Source organism: Trachurus japonicus, chromosome 23 (assembly GCF_045865225.1).
Source record: "Trachurus japonicus isolate A0001 chromosome 23, Traja_1.0".
Taxonomy (NCBI): domain Eukaryota; kingdom Metazoa; phylum Chordata; class Actinopteri; order Carangiformes; family Carangidae; genus Trachurus; species Trachurus japonicus.
The window spans coordinates 6,333,950-6,349,456 of NC_140929.1; the positions used below are offsets into that span (position 1 = coordinate 6,333,950).

Genomic DNA, 15,507 nt, shown 5'->3' on the forward strand with positions numbered 1-15,507 from the left:
CACATGCATTTTCATTTGCATGCATGATTCTGTTACAACTAGTAGCAAACTGACTGGACTAAAGCTTGACTCATGTTTTGCATTATTAACTGCACATTCAAATGTGCAACAAGGAATTACCATAAATTGTTTTATGGGTTTAAGACTGTTTTCTTTCATGTTTTTCTTTTTTCTTTTTTGGAGATATAAAAGCATGAAGCTGTAAAAAAAAATTCATAATAGGAAAAAAAAGCCGAATTAAAGAGAAATAAAGTGTAAACAAAAGTCAGTGTGAAGTTGGGAAATCCTCTTTCTAAGTATTTATTCTAACTGCCATCATAAAATGTGGTTTGCATTGGGATGATATTTATCTTTTATTGACCACAGATTGTTAACAGCCCCAGTAAAAACACAGTGGGTCGCTCAGAGTGTGTGTGTATGAGTGTGTGAGTGTGTGTATGTGGGGAAATGAATGTCGCAGGCTGGACTGAGCTGCAGCAGCAGCAGCAGCAGCATCCAGCCGGTGAGATCAGATCAGACCAGCCCGGCGGGCGGCGCATTGCATTGCTACCTGGCTGGGATCCTGCCTGCCTTGCCTGCGCGGCTTCCCACCACACACACACAGAGTTTGAGAAGTGCTCTGGACTTCCTGGTACGGGGGGGACCATGGACATTTTCCTCTCCGCTCCGGCCGGGGAACTACCCGCAGCAGCAGCGATGTGAAGGAGGAAGGACCGCGTCGAGTTGAGAGCAAGGTGAGCCTGCAGAGGAGAAACGAGGGGGGAACTTGTCCCGAGAAATGCATCTGTCAGTGGGGGAAACGGTAGCGATACCGCGGCGGTGCGGTGCGGTGCAGTGCTGCTTGAATGACGGACGCCTCCGTTACTGTAGCTTTTCTTTTTTTTTCTTTCTTTTCTTTTGCCAAAGTGAAATTAAAACCTGCCGCCGGAGCTTTATTTTGGACTTTGTTTGGGCGCCCGAGTGAAATAATTCAGGTTGTTTTTACATTTGAAGAACACGGTACATGGTGTTTTTATTATTGTAAACTTTGTGCTTATTTGTATTCACTGAGGCCTACCTAGCCAAACCCACCGCTGTTGAGCTAACCGAGTGAGAACAGCGAGACTTCCGGTATCATCCTACAAAATAAGAGTCGTTGTTTACCACTAGCTATAACAGCATCAGAGGGATTTCGGATGATTGTTCAGTCAGTTCTTCCTATTTCTATAAAGCTTGCATTGTATTGACATATTTGTAGCTATAGCTAAGCTAAGATCAAATATGCACTTTGTTAAATGCTAAACCTGACTTTCCAGTTGTCTGTGTATTAGGCATTAGCTTACAGTTAATTCCCTCCAATACAAATTCTTTGGGTTGGTTATAATTTAGGTTTCATTTAATCTATTTTACAGAGCTTTGTGGTGATGCTGCAAAATTGTAGCCTACTGTCCTGCTGAACTGACCATATTGTTGTAGTCTAGAACAATTTAAGTGAAACTGGACATTACAATCTTTATGAAGGGAGGATTTACTGTAGAACATCTGTATCAAACTGCATTAGTTTGAACTATATGTATGATCAGAAACAGCATCAAAGCAAACAAAAACACACTCCTGAGTGGAACATTTAGATATATGATGACGTTTTGGCCTTTTTAGTTGCATCAAAGTGGCTTTAGCAAATTCTTGTTTTATTTTGAATGTCAAAACACTCTAGTTCCGGTCATATTTAGGCGGATTGTTGCTACATTGACGCGGCCGAAACCCCCTCGGGCAGCCTCCTGCAACCGAATCAATGCGGCCGGAGAACCAATCACAGCCTCCCGTCGGCTGTAACCGAGAGTTCCGAGGCTCCTGATTGGCTGCGGCGGCCCGTCAATCACTTTGATGAGCTCTCGGAGCTGCTACTGCTCCTGCTGCTGCGTCTGTAGCGTTTAAATGAATCGAGGAGCTCAGTTGTTTTACAATTTAGAAAAACAAGAACATATGTGGAGATAAACAAAAGGCGTGTGATTACGGGTTTGTTTTACTGCGTGTGTTTAATAAAGTTGCGGGCTGTTTCCTGCCTCGGGACAGACGGGATAGGTTTACCTTTTTCGCAAGGTGCGTAAAGATATAAATAACTACATTTAAAGCGGATGCAAGACGACTCGCCTTCAAAATAAAAGCGTTGAACGTGTCGCTTCTATAGAGTCAAAAGCACTGTTCATAATAACTATATATAACATTATATAAGTAAATAGTGTGCATTGTACGCATTTATAATAACCATACACACTGTAAACATAAATACAAGTACATGCAATAGACTTATACATGCTGAAATGTGCATGCACCCTGATAAGGTTCAGTATATGTCTGGTTGAAAATACATTACACACATATGTTTATATGTGACAATATTTAAAGCACTGTTTCACCATCATAAAGCAACTTCACCACATTCCAGTCATTAGAAAACACAATACAAATTGACCCTAGATGTTTTATTTTGAAAAGATTGTGGTAGGAAATCGTATCGGTTAATATTCCAAGCTTGACACTGGTGTGTCTTTCAATCCTTCCTATCCCGCTTCAGGATAATGCGGCTTAAGGCAGTCAGGAGCTTTACAGTTTGAAAACACAAGGCGTTTGTAGTGATATTGCACTCCTGTGACTGCGTTTAGCTTCCAGACTCAGACCTTGTAGTTGTAGTCCTGTACACTGCAGGACAGGATGGAGTGTTGTTAGATCCAATAAACTTGATACCATCAGTATCAAGCAAAAAGCAACCACATACAAACCAAACCAGCAGCTATAAGCTTAATCTGAAAACATATAGCCTACATTTCTTCCTCTTGTTTATCACTGTAGTCGTCATAAATATGTGGTTAAAGTCTGAGTTCTCGCCGGGCGTCAGGCTGCGATGAAGTGAGCAGCATGTCAGGATGTGTCAGGGTCAGACTAACCGCTTTATCAGCTTTTATTTGGAGCCATTGTGTCAACTGCTGCTGAGTTGCTTTTCTGGGACCAGCCCTTTTCCCAGCTCAGATGCTAAATAGAGGAGGAAAGCAGATAGGAGCCGCATTCCTGGGAAAGGCGAGTAAGTAGAATATTGTTTTTGTGTTTTTGTTTAGCTTTTTTTTTTTTTTACTCAGGCCTGCTCAGGTTTATCTGTTCTGTCAGAGGGATCAGACGTCACAGAGAGCATCACCTGCACAGCTGTCAGGCTTTTTCCCTCTTTTTTTTTTTTTAAGTGTCTTGCTCACGGACCAGAAGCTTGTTGCTGCAGCTTTTTTTTTTTTAGGTTAAAGGTCTGATAAGTGTTCGGACCACCCAGCTGCCATCACACCATTGTCAGAGTTTGACCTTTTTACACAAAACCCCCTGCTGACTTTTAGACATAGTCGCTGGCTGTACTCTGTGGCATTTTCAAGAACCTGACGGTGAATGCGAGGCACATTTTGGGCTCTGCTTTTTTTTCGTTGTACTGGATTTTCCCCTCCGTATTGTTTTTGTAATGCAATATTTAGACCGTTACTAGGTTTCAGGTGGCTAGAGCTGATAAAAGCAGCTGTTTTTATTCATATATTTAGCTTTATACTTTGTATTTAGTCTCAGAAAGAGAAAAATATATTCATTTAAAATGGTTTAACAGCAGAAAAGCAGCGGATATTCACACTTCAACAGTGAAAACTAGTGTTGTTGGACATTTTATTGTATGATTATCCCCTTAAAATGCAAATTCAAGTCATTAGAAGTCGTTCAGGCAACATTTTCTGTCCTGTAAATGCCCTGAAATGAAGCATTAATAGACATACACACACTAATCTGTGCCCAAATATGGGGCGTGAAAATCTGTGAGTGATTCCTCAGCGTGGAGTTGGACGCTGCTGTCGGACTCGGACGTGTGGCTCCGTGACAGACAGGAAATGGAAAAAAGCTCTGCAGTCGTCAGGGTCAACAACCACAAATTAGTTCATCTCCTTCTTCTGTTGGCGCTCTATCTCCGCTACAGCGTCTGCTTGGCCTCTCCAGGAACAATTGAATGAGCCTGTGTGTGTGTGTGTCTGTATTTATGTGTGAGTGTGTGTGTTTATTCGCCAGGCTGCACAGTGTTCAGTGGCTCCCCAAACTCCAAATTGTCCAACTGACTTTCTGTATCATAGCAACACAGAGACTTTACAATGTCTGTGTGTGTGTGTGTCTGTGTCTGTTGTGGTTGCAGTTTTACTCCTCCTGACCCAAAAAAGAGCGACTACGTGTCCGTGGCGTCCGCAGCTGTTTGTGGACGTCCTCTCTCTGGAGAGTGTAGTGTGTATTCAGGCTTTCACACTCACAGTAACTCACAGTCCCAGCCACAATTCAAACCAACTCCATTCAGCTTCATTTTGAATTCATTTTTACACATGGACGAAAAAACACAACTACAAATATACTCACAATAAACATCATCAGTTGTGTTGCAGCCTGCAATAAACTTCTCGTTTTATAACCAATTGATGTTGCACGCTATGCAAAAATGTGAATATTTTGTTTTGGTCTTTGAATTATATTGGGTCTTTTCCCACCAAACAAACACAAACATGTCCCTTTATGTCTTTTTTGATTGATTTGTAGTCCAGTGCGTCTCTGTAGCAACACAACACTTATAATGCTGACAATTCACAAAAATATTTTGACAGCTTTACCTTTTAATAATAGAAAAATGCAGCTTCTGTGATTTGCATATTGCAGTTAGCCCTATTGCATGTTTGAAATGATTACATTGTGATTAATCCTGCAGCTATAATCTACACAGATATTTTTCCAACCGATGCTTGAAATTTTGTGTTTGAATAAATGATCAGACAAACAATTTGGCATTATAGCAAGAAATATTTTGGTGTTTAAACAGTTTTAAAGGTGTCGTTGGACACTTTCCCACAACATTACATTTCTTCACTTTCTTGTTGAGTAGATTGATAAGAGTCCTCCTGTAGAATTGTGCAAGAAAAGCAAATATGTAAGATTTAAAATGTCTACCTCAGGCATCACCAAATGGCGGACCTCGGTCCGGACCCGGACCGAGTGATGGTTCGATCCGGACCCGAGACCAATCTCTAATAATAACATTTTTTTCCGACGGGACAGCGGGCTCAGCTATAGGTCAATACGGCAGCTTCACTCAATTGAGCCAATCAGATCGTTTGTTTACCCGGTGCGGCCAGTGCGTCTGAGAGGGAAAGAGAAAGGAGACGGAGTGATGACAGCCTTGCTCCAAAGCCTTGCCGCCGCCGCCGCCTTGGTTAAGCGTGTGTGCGCGCGCGTGGGGGCCGTTCAGAAGGGTCTCTTGCGCGCACAAGCCCATTACTTTAATGTGCGCTCACAACGCCGTAGCGGTGCGACGTGCTTGTTTCCTGCTTCTCCGCCGGTGTTGTGTTGACCCCCGGTTCTCCCTCGGTCTGTAAACTTCTTCACGCGGAGCTCTGCCCCGTTTGGAAGGAGCAGGAAGCTCGTATGCGGGAAGACGTCGCTTCAGAGGTGTAGAATGTGTGTTAGAGAAGAGAAACACCTATTTCAGGACTACTGACTTGTATCACCAGAAGAGAAGAGAAACACCTATTTCAGGACTACTGACTTGTATCACCAGAAGAGAAGAGAAACACCTATTTCAGGACTACTGACTTGTATCACCAGAACAGAACAGACATATCCTGTGATTTTCAGCCTTCCTCCATATTTAATGGAGGGGGACAATACAATGACAGTGCAGCTATCAAGATGCTTTTGACACCTTGGCCTCAAAAAAAGAAAGGAAGAAAGAAAAAAGCAACAAACAAACAAACAAACAAACAAACAAACAGGGAAACCCCCTTATTTATTCGGTCTTGTTCTCTTTAATTGAAATACAGGCCTTAAATTAATTTGCCTGGGAGCTACTTTTATTCATGGTAAAAAAAATAAAAAAATAAAAAAGCTAGTTGTTTACTATAAAAGTGCACTATGTTAAATGTTTCCTGTGTTGAAAATTGACAATAGATATGAAAATGCACTTCGTTGGGGTAGGCTATAGCTTATATATAAGACACCATTTGGACTTTATAAGGTTCGGACCTTTCACTTGGATGAAAGTTTAGTAACTGGACCTCAATGAATTTTAATTGAATACCCCTGGTCTACCTGTTCCTTTAAAAGGTCACAAAGCTGCAGATTCCTTTGGATTCGCAGGTTGACTGAGGTACGATAGGAATTTCAGCAGCACGGTGCGGCAGAATATAACTGACTTCACCAGGCAGGCGGCCCACCCACATACCAGATGTGGTCCACACACACACACAGACACACACACACACACACACACACACACAGACACACATACACACACACACACACACACAAGGTTGTTACATTCCCTCACTGCCGTCCAGGCCTTGGCACCGAGCTGCTGGTGCTACCCGTCTTTATTGGCCGCTGATCCCCGGCTGGCTCGGTCCTCCACTCTCTGTTTTAATGCCCGGCTTCAGAGGAGCAACACACAACACAACACAACACAACACACCACCAGATGCTGAGCCGCCCTCTGGCCTCTGTGTGTGTATATATATGTGTGTGTGTGTGAGATAGAGAATCATACTGGCTCCTGACCCTGCATCAAATGTAACTAACCTCATGTCCAACAAACACCGGGGTGTTTGGCCAATACCGGCTCACGGCGGCCGATACAGATCATGTCGGACCAATCTGCTGCTGCCGCTCTGATACTCGGCTGTCTGACACACACATACACATTCTGGGCTGGTTTCACATCAGTGGTCAGTTTAATCCACTTCAGAGAGGTCTAACCAGACTGAGGGAGTGTGGTTACTCTTTAACATGGTGTAACAGTTAGTTACACAGGCTCACAGCTGCCGCCCAGCCGAGCGAACAACGCCACAACAACAGAGGCACTGTGGCTCGGCAGACAGAGCTTTTTGAAGTGGAGAAGTTTCAGACTGAGGCTGTTGATAATGATTAATAAATACAGTCATTCTCTGTCTTACATTTGGGCTATAATGGAGCATGAATATTGGAAAATAACCCTTTTTTTTTAAGATTCTTTGAAGGCATATTGTCTGTCTGACTGTCTCTTTCGTGTGGACGCGATATCTCACTAATACATGAATGAAACGTCTTCAAATTTGGCACAAGCACTCACCAGGGCTCAAGGATGAAGTGATGAGATTTTGGTGGTCATAGGTAGAGAGATCAAGGTCACAGTGACTTTGAATGACTCAGTTTGGGCCTTATAAGTGCAATATCCTCGAAGGAACTGATTGAGATTTAGCAGGACGAAGTTAAAGGGGAACTATGCAAGTTTGCCGTGTCTCTAACCCTCCTCCCGGCCATGTGCGTTCAATCAATCAATCAATCCATGGAGCGGTGGATAGCGTTATTTATCATCTACCATGTTACCATGTGTATATATGTAGTCTTATCTGTCATAAACAAGAGATTACGGGTTACGGGGCGCGTTAGGTTTCGGTGGCGCAGAGACGAGAGCTGGGACACCGGGTCGAGAGCCTCCATTCTCCCTGGAACTAGTTACAAGTCTTTTATTTATTTTTTTACTCTGGAGCTGTTTAATTAAGGTAAAAATGTAGCATAGTTCCTCTTTAAACTTGAAGATGGAGTAGTTTATGATGTTTTTAGTTAAATAAATACAGTTTTTTATTCATGAAGTTTTCTGTGGAGAATGAGGAGCTGCCTAATTATCAACAAGAGGACAAACTAGATAAAGTAGCATTTCCTGATGGAAATGCGTGTGAATGCTGAAAGCAGCTGAACGCTGTTGCAGAATTAGCAAATAGTGCAAGCAGTGATCACCATACAAATGTTTGACCGAGGTAGGAATCGAACCCACAACCTTATGGTCAATAGACTTTCACTCTGCCTCTAGGCCACAGTGTACACACAGTTGCAGAGACTGTTGTCTGTTGATGAACTGCACTCTGTCTCACTCTGAAGTTAACGAGCCCAAAGCTGCACCTGTTGGAAACACACTGTGTCAACACCAAGAAAGCTTGAGAGTCAAGCTTGAATGACTTAACATGAAAATTTCTGTGAGTTTCAGGCTGAGAGCAGCAGTTTCAACATGAAGCAAGTTATCAGAAGTCAACAGAGGACGACTGGGAAAATAATTCACTATAATTGTTGTTGAGGCAGGATTTGAACCAGCAACCTTCAGGTCTTCAACTCAGCAAGCTAACCACTAGGCTACAGACAGAGACAGTATGTGAGGGGCAAAGAAAACCTTTAATAAGAGGATCACTGGCTTCTGCTTAAATAAAAGAGTAAGGAAAGTGCAGGAATTAGCCACACCAAGTAAGAAGAGGACTTTTTTGTGACCTGTGACTATTTTTTGGTATATATAAAATATATACCAAATAAATAATATAAAATATAAAATATATATATATATATATATATATATATATATATATATATATATATATATATATATATATATATATATATATATATATATAAAAAGCTGCACGTTTTGATATATGAATTGTTGAAATAGCACAAAGTATGAAGGACTAGAAGAAGACCGTAAAAAGGCGGAAGAAAATGGCCGAACAGAAGAACAATAGTGTGAATGCATTCACACTAATGAAGAGTCCAAACATCCAACACTGAACAACTGTTACAGCTGCAGTGAAGCCTGGAGGCGACCTGTGCAGATGTTTCTCTGTTTGCTATCGCTCTGCATCCTGCTGCTTCATCATCATCATCATTAATATGTGAATCTGTAAATCAAACACACTGTGTCTCACACATCATCTCTATTTACCACCACGCACACAACTTGTCGAGCTCATGTGACCCCAGGATTTCACCCCGACCACCTCGCTTGAAGGTGCTGGGGTTTGATCGGCGGCGTCATGGTAACTGGCCGGTGTCCCGGCCTCAGGGCAGAGGTGGACATATGGCGGATCTAATCCCAGGTCACAGCCTCAGAGCTAAGACTGTCCGCCTCAAACCCTCTGAGATCTCACTTCCTGTCCGACATGTACAGCAGTAGCTGCTGCTGAGTTTCAGGGAGTTGGTTATTCAGACTCTTGGATGTTACTCCTGCACCAGACTGCATTTTTATTGTTGTATTAGGGGTGTGGGGGGGCTAGAAAAGGAGGAAAAATAGAAAATTCATGTGGGAAATGGTTCCTACAAACAGTCTGTTGTTGTTGGAACCACTTGGGGCCGATTAAAAACACATTTCTTGCTGTTTTGCATGGACACACAGTTTATCTGCCAATATTAAAACCATATTTCATATGAGAGATTTTGTGTTTTCGCTGCAGCCAGGACTCACAACAATACTGAAAACTCTCCCTTCAAAAACCTATTTAAAGCCAAATTAATGGGAGCTTCCTATGTTATTGTGAGTGGAGAGTTTGCATATATTTGCCAGAGATGATCTGGCAACGTCGCTGTCAATGCAACACACAGAGCTGATAAAGACATGAATAAGTTTTGAGTGTTGAACTCTTCTGACTGAGGATGGTTGGTTTTCTTTTGTCCGTCTTTAAAACCTTCACACTTGAGTGTTTGACCTTCACTCTGCAGAATGATGTAGAAGACGCAGAGAAAGTTTCATCAAACAGAAACCAAGCCGATCACAGTCCAGATTCCATCTTATCTCAGTCAGACATGATGATGATGATGTGCACATGTGCTGGTGGACTTTAGTGTGGGTTTCTTGTATCCAGCATCTATTTTTATTTTTGGAAACAATTCACATGTACATAGCCTACTGACAGATTTCAGGATTTCTTCAGTGAAGAAAAAGGAGCAGATTTAACTTTAAAAAGTTTCAAACCAAGATTTGGAAATTTGACGAGCCAAACTTTTAGACATAAAACAGCAGGAGGAGATAATAGACATTTTTTTTCTTCTCATTTCTTTTGTATGTTTGGGTTCTGGACTGGTTGGATGAGGTTTTACTACACAGAAGATGATCTTAAACCTGATTCAAGGCTTTTTGTTGTTTGTTTTGAAGTTTTTCTCTACAAACTCTACAAACCTGGTTGACGCTTGTCAGATGGAAACATCATCCCCCTCTCTCTCTCTCTCTCTCTCTCTCTCTCCATCCTCAGTATGAATGGATCTGAGCAGTGTTTGCTGCTCTGCTGCTTGTTTGTCATTCCTCCCTCTGCCTCTCTAGCTGTTCTGCTGACCTGTGCTGCTTTTTTTTCTTTTCTTTTTTTTTCTCCCCTCGTAGCCCCGGAGGATATTGGATCCTCCAGCATCTGCAGCAGTCAAGCTCATTGCAACATGGGGGTGGAGGTGGAGGTGGAGGTGGGGAGGGGGGCTTAATTTCTACATCACCTGCATCATTTACCCCCTCCTCCTCCTCCTCCTCCTCCTCCTTCCTGCCCACCTCTCCCTCCCTCCCTCCTCATCCTGCTGCAGGCATCTGCAGAGTGATCAAATTACCCATTATTACTGCATACTATCATCAGATTACTGTTATTCAGTCCAATGACCGGGCTGATTCGGATGGATGGGTGCACATGCACATACACACATACACACACAGCGCTCATTCAGCCACCCAGTGCCCTGCCATTTCTATCCCAGTGAAGATGTTAATGAGCAGCAGACCCACATCCTTAATCATCCATGTGTGTGCGCGTGTGTGTGTGTGTACATGAGTAGATGTGGAACCGTATTTGTTCATTTCAGTGACATGTAAATGCATGTGTGTAATTGACTCATTTCCTTTAACAATTTAGGTGTCAATTATTATATTTTGATTTATCATTTTTACTGTCAAATGTTGTGAAATAATGAGGAGTTTCTGTCCAAGTTGGAAAACACAGAAATTCAGCTTATACGCTAATAGAAACAGAGCAAAGTCTCACTTTTGGAGTTTTTTAATCAGCAACCAGTTTGAACTTGGACTTGATCTCTTCTCTTCCTCAGGTCATGAGTGCCTCTAGGAAAGACCCAGTGGAGAACAACCTCACCTGTCCAAAGCCCCGCCCTGTCTGGGCCTCACCCTGCCCCCCACCCGGGGTCTCCAGCCATGAGTAAGTTTGTCTACTTCATTTTTATTTTTTACTTTTCTGTCTTTGGCTCTGGTTTGGTCGCTGTGTTGCAAACTGCAGGAAGTGAGAAGTGAAAACTCAGGGACGCCGCTGCATTTAGACTCTCAAAGCTTCAGTGAGGTGTTTTCATCAGTTACTGGAATCAGTTACTGATCAATGTTTGTGCCAAGAGGACCGAGGCTCTCAGAAATGAAAGATCAGCTGGCAGTCTCCATGGCCGACTGTGATACACGCCAAGCAAGAATACACTCATGTCCCTTTTTTTGGCCTCGATACCTTGTTAAAGTTCCTGTATTTTCATTCTCCAAAAAACATCTCAGTGTAGTTTTACATCTCCCCTCTCAGCTTCCCTCTGGAGCTCTAGTAACAACAGGTCGGTGTCAGCCAATCAGAAGAGAGGAGGAGGCTCTGAATCTCTCTTCTGATTGGCTTCTGATTGACTAGTTTTCTGAGTGATCCAATAAAAAATAGAGCAGATTGCAGAATGAAACACTCAGAGAAACCAAATCCTGCAAGTTGCTGGATGGTGGTTTGTGGTGGGTGTGGCTTGGTGACTGCTCTGTTGTGACATCACAAAGTGACAGGAAGTCCTGACGGCTGGTTTTAAGGCTCAGTTTCTGAATACAGGCTGTGTGCATTTCTCTGTGGACTGAGGCTTTGATACTTTCACAGTATTAATATAGAACCTAGAGCTGATCTATAATCACACTACACATGGACATCTACCTTTATACTGTATGGAGCTTTAAACATCTACCTTTATACTGTATGGAGCTTTAACACAAACATCTACCTTTATACTGTATGGAGCTTTAAACATCTACCTTTATACTGTATGGAGCTTTAACACAAACATCTACCTTTATACTGTATGGAGCTTTAACACAAACATCTACCTTTATACTGTATGGAGCTTTAACACAAACATCTACCTTTATACTGTATGGAGCGACCAATCGTTTTAGTTTTTGCATTTCAACCTGAGCAGATTGGTCACAGTGATGTCAGTTGATATGATCCGAGCTAAAACTACATAAAGAGGAAATATTGGTTTTTCAGGTCTGTGGGTTTCAGAGCGTTTCAAGGAAGTGCACCTTTAACATTTGACTGTGGCGTACTGTTGTGTGTGTGTGTGTGTGTGTGTATGTGTCAGCTTAGTGAAATCAGAAGTTGTGTTTGACTTCTCTAACGCTGTAAATGATGCGACTGTTTGGTGATTGTTGTTGTGATTGTTTTATCTCTTAAATCGTGGGTGGAGTTTTTTTTTTTTTCCACCAGCGGCTGAACACTGAACATCGAACAGATTTAAAATGTAGCATCATCAGATCTGCTTTCCTTTGCACCTCCAACCTCCTCCTCCTCCTCCTCCTCCTTCCTGACGGCAGAAACATATGGTGCAGAGGAGAAGTGCTGCAACCCTCGCCACCTCATCACTCATCAGTCACACTGCAAAGCATGATGGGAGGGCAAATGTAGCGGGATGTGGTCTCCCATCAGCTCCATCTACATTATCTATATGTGTGTGTGTGTGTGTGTGTGTGCCTGTCCGTCCCCTATGCAGCTGTATGTCAGTGTGACTGTAATGGCACGGCCCTCGCATGTCGGCTCAGTGTGAGTCATACAGCCAGGCCCGACGACTGCAGTATATTCTCTTAATGTCTCATACAGTCAGTCATACATATGTGTAACGTCACACACACACACAGATGCAAACACACACAGATGCACACACACACTGCGCCACAAGAGCTGATCATTTTCAACCACGTGGGGCGTGTCCTGCGTCCTCCTGAACACGACACGGTGGTTGATACGGATGAAAAAATCTAATGTTAGTATTTTATGGCGTTTGAAAAACAGACCCTTTTACTTTGACACCTGTGTGTTGTTGGATTTAATTTAATTTAAAGGGATAGTTCAACGTTTTGGCAAATTGGCCCATTGCCATAATCCCTATAGTCATAGCAGTAGGTTTGTTACCTTTAATTGTCGGTGCAAGCTATTTTTAGAACGGCAGAGCAGAGCCGCGAGCTGCTCAGAGCTACGCTACGGAGGCTAATGGGATTTCTTGGTTTCCCTCATCAAACTCATCAAATACACAATCCAACAACTCCAAAACGCTCTGGTGGACAAGTTGTGACCTGCACATTCACCACGCTATGAGATAATAACAGAACGTTACCAGACAGAGTTGTTTTAGAGGGAAATTCATGCAAAACCGCTGATGCGTGTTGCCTTCAGGGACAGTTTTTCAGCAAGCAGACTCTGTATTTACCTCTAAAAAAACTCTGTCTCGTTCTGTTATTATGTCATAGCGTGGTGAATGTGCAGGTCACAACTTGTCTACAAGAGCATTTTGGAGTTGTTGGATTGTGTATTTGATGAGTTTGATGAGGGAAACCAAAAAATTCCATTAGCCTCCATAGCGTAGCTCTGAGCAGCTCGCCGCTCTGCTCCGCCGTTCTAATAATAGCTTGCACCGACAATTAAAGTTAACAAACCTACAGTACTGCTATGACTATAGGGATTATGGCAATGGGCCAATTTACCAAAATGTTGAACTATCCCCTTTAAGATGTTTTCTCACTGGCACTGAATCCGAAAATTAGTAAAGAAACCACTAAGAGGAAATAGAGTTTATCCCTTTGCCCCCCCCTTCCCTCTGTGGTATCAGGCCTGCACCGTTTACAGCTCTCCCCTCTCAGACCTCCTTGTTTTCTTTGCCATTTAGCTTCACTTCACAGATAAGGTTTGAACTGCAGCCAACGTTTTCCTGCTGCCAGCCGCCCAGAGCTGTTAACTCGCTCCGCGCCGGGTCGAGTCGAGCCTGGCCGCGTTGTGGTTCCGATCTCGCCGTGATGAGGCTGTAAAAGATCTGTGTGTACTACTAGTAGTCAGGGAGCTGCTGGGACACTGGGTTACCGGGGCAACCCAGTGCGTTGTGAGGGTGTTTACTGGAAGGCGATTGGATTAAGCAAACGCTGCTGGAGGGGTTTAGGGAGGGGAGGTGGTGTGGTGGTGGCGCTGTGAGAGGGGGGGGTTTACTACTGAGAGGTTTAACCCGATTACTGCATTTGCCTTTTTGCACAGTCTGCCAACTGTGCACGAGCACACACACACACAATCTGTGTTTATGTGTGTGTGTGTGTGACAGAGAGTTGATCTGATTGATTACGAGTGATGAAAATGGAGAGGAGAGTGATTGATGAGGTCGGCGGTGGAAAATCCCACCAGTGGATTGGCGGTACTGTCTCTTCCAATGTGTGTGTGTGTGTGTGTGTGTGTGTGTCACCCAAAGGCCCTGATGCTTTTAATGCATATCAAATCAATACAGTGTTCATCATCATCGTCAGTAAAAGATGTTAAAACTTTCAGACACTTTGCGTCGTTTATTTGCAGATAGAAATAAATGAGACATCAGGAGATAAACGATGACGGATTGAGGAGGAAGTGAAAACAACAGTCGTTAAAACTGAATCTGCTCATAAACAACAAACTCTGAGCTGTTGTTGTTGCTGCGTTAACTTGACCTGAATGTGAGCATCCGACACTCAGTGGGAGAAAGAAAAGGCTTTTATGTGTTTCATTATTTATCTCAGCCTTTGATAAACTCACTCTCTCGCACTCTTTCTGATACCCTGAGCTAATTACCCTAATTGCACTGCAAAAACTAAAAATCTTTCCAAGAATATTTGTCTTATTTCTTGTCAAAATGTCTCAATTTTAGTCAAAACTAATCTATTTCCAATTAAATTAACACTCATCACCTAAAAATTTACTTGTTTTTAGACAGTTTTCACTTGTTTCAAACTAATTTTCAGTTGAAATAAGTAGAAAAGTCTGCCATTGAAAGCAAGTTTTTTGTGCTTGTAATAAGAAAGAAAAACTTTCTTCACTATCACATTTTTCTACTTATTTCAAGTGAAAATATGCTTGAAAACAAGTAAAATGTGTCTAAAAACAAGCTACTTTAAGTACAGTTAGATTTGTTTTGACTAGAAATGACATTTTGACTAGAAATAAGACAAATATTCTTTGTAAAATTTTGAGTTTTTGCAGTGTACCCGGCCGCTCCCCACAACACACACACACACACAACCACAGACACACAACCACCGGGGCAGGGCGGGGTCAGTTCCTCCTGGATGACTCAGCCTGGATGGAGGGAGTTTTACAGGAAGCAGAGAGAGAGAGTTTGACTCACCTGCTGTGTTCAGGTGTGGAAATCTTTTACTTTCTTTTTTTTGTCTTGATGGATTCAGCTTCACTGCAGCTGTGTGTGTGTGTGTGTGTGTGTGTGTGTGTGTGTGTGTGTGTGTGTGTGACGCAGATGTGTGACACACAGCAGGGGTTACATGTGTCAAACGCTAAGCTAACATTACATTACCATGATGGAGGAAGCAGCAGCAGGGGGTCGTCACGACTACTATCAGGTCCATAATTATACATGATGAAGATTTGGTATCCGTGGTAACAC

The 15,507-nt window shown here is 42.7% G+C and overlaps 1 protein-coding gene across 1 annotated transcript in view; it reads left to right on the forward strand.

Moving 5' to 3' along the window:
- Positions 1-407: 407 nt before the first annotated feature.
- The window catches only part of usp6nl (USP6 N-terminal like), a 90,487-nt gene continuing 75,387 nt past the window's right edge, over positions 408-15,507 (forward strand). The window contains exons 1-2 of the mRNA XM_085769347.1: positions 408-734; positions 10,906-11,012. Coding sequence (XP_085625473.1) covers positions 11,009-11,012 — 4 coding nt within the window. The 5' untranslated portion in view covers positions 408-734; positions 10,906-11,008. The remainder of the gene's footprint in view (positions 735-10,905; positions 11,013-15,507) is intronic.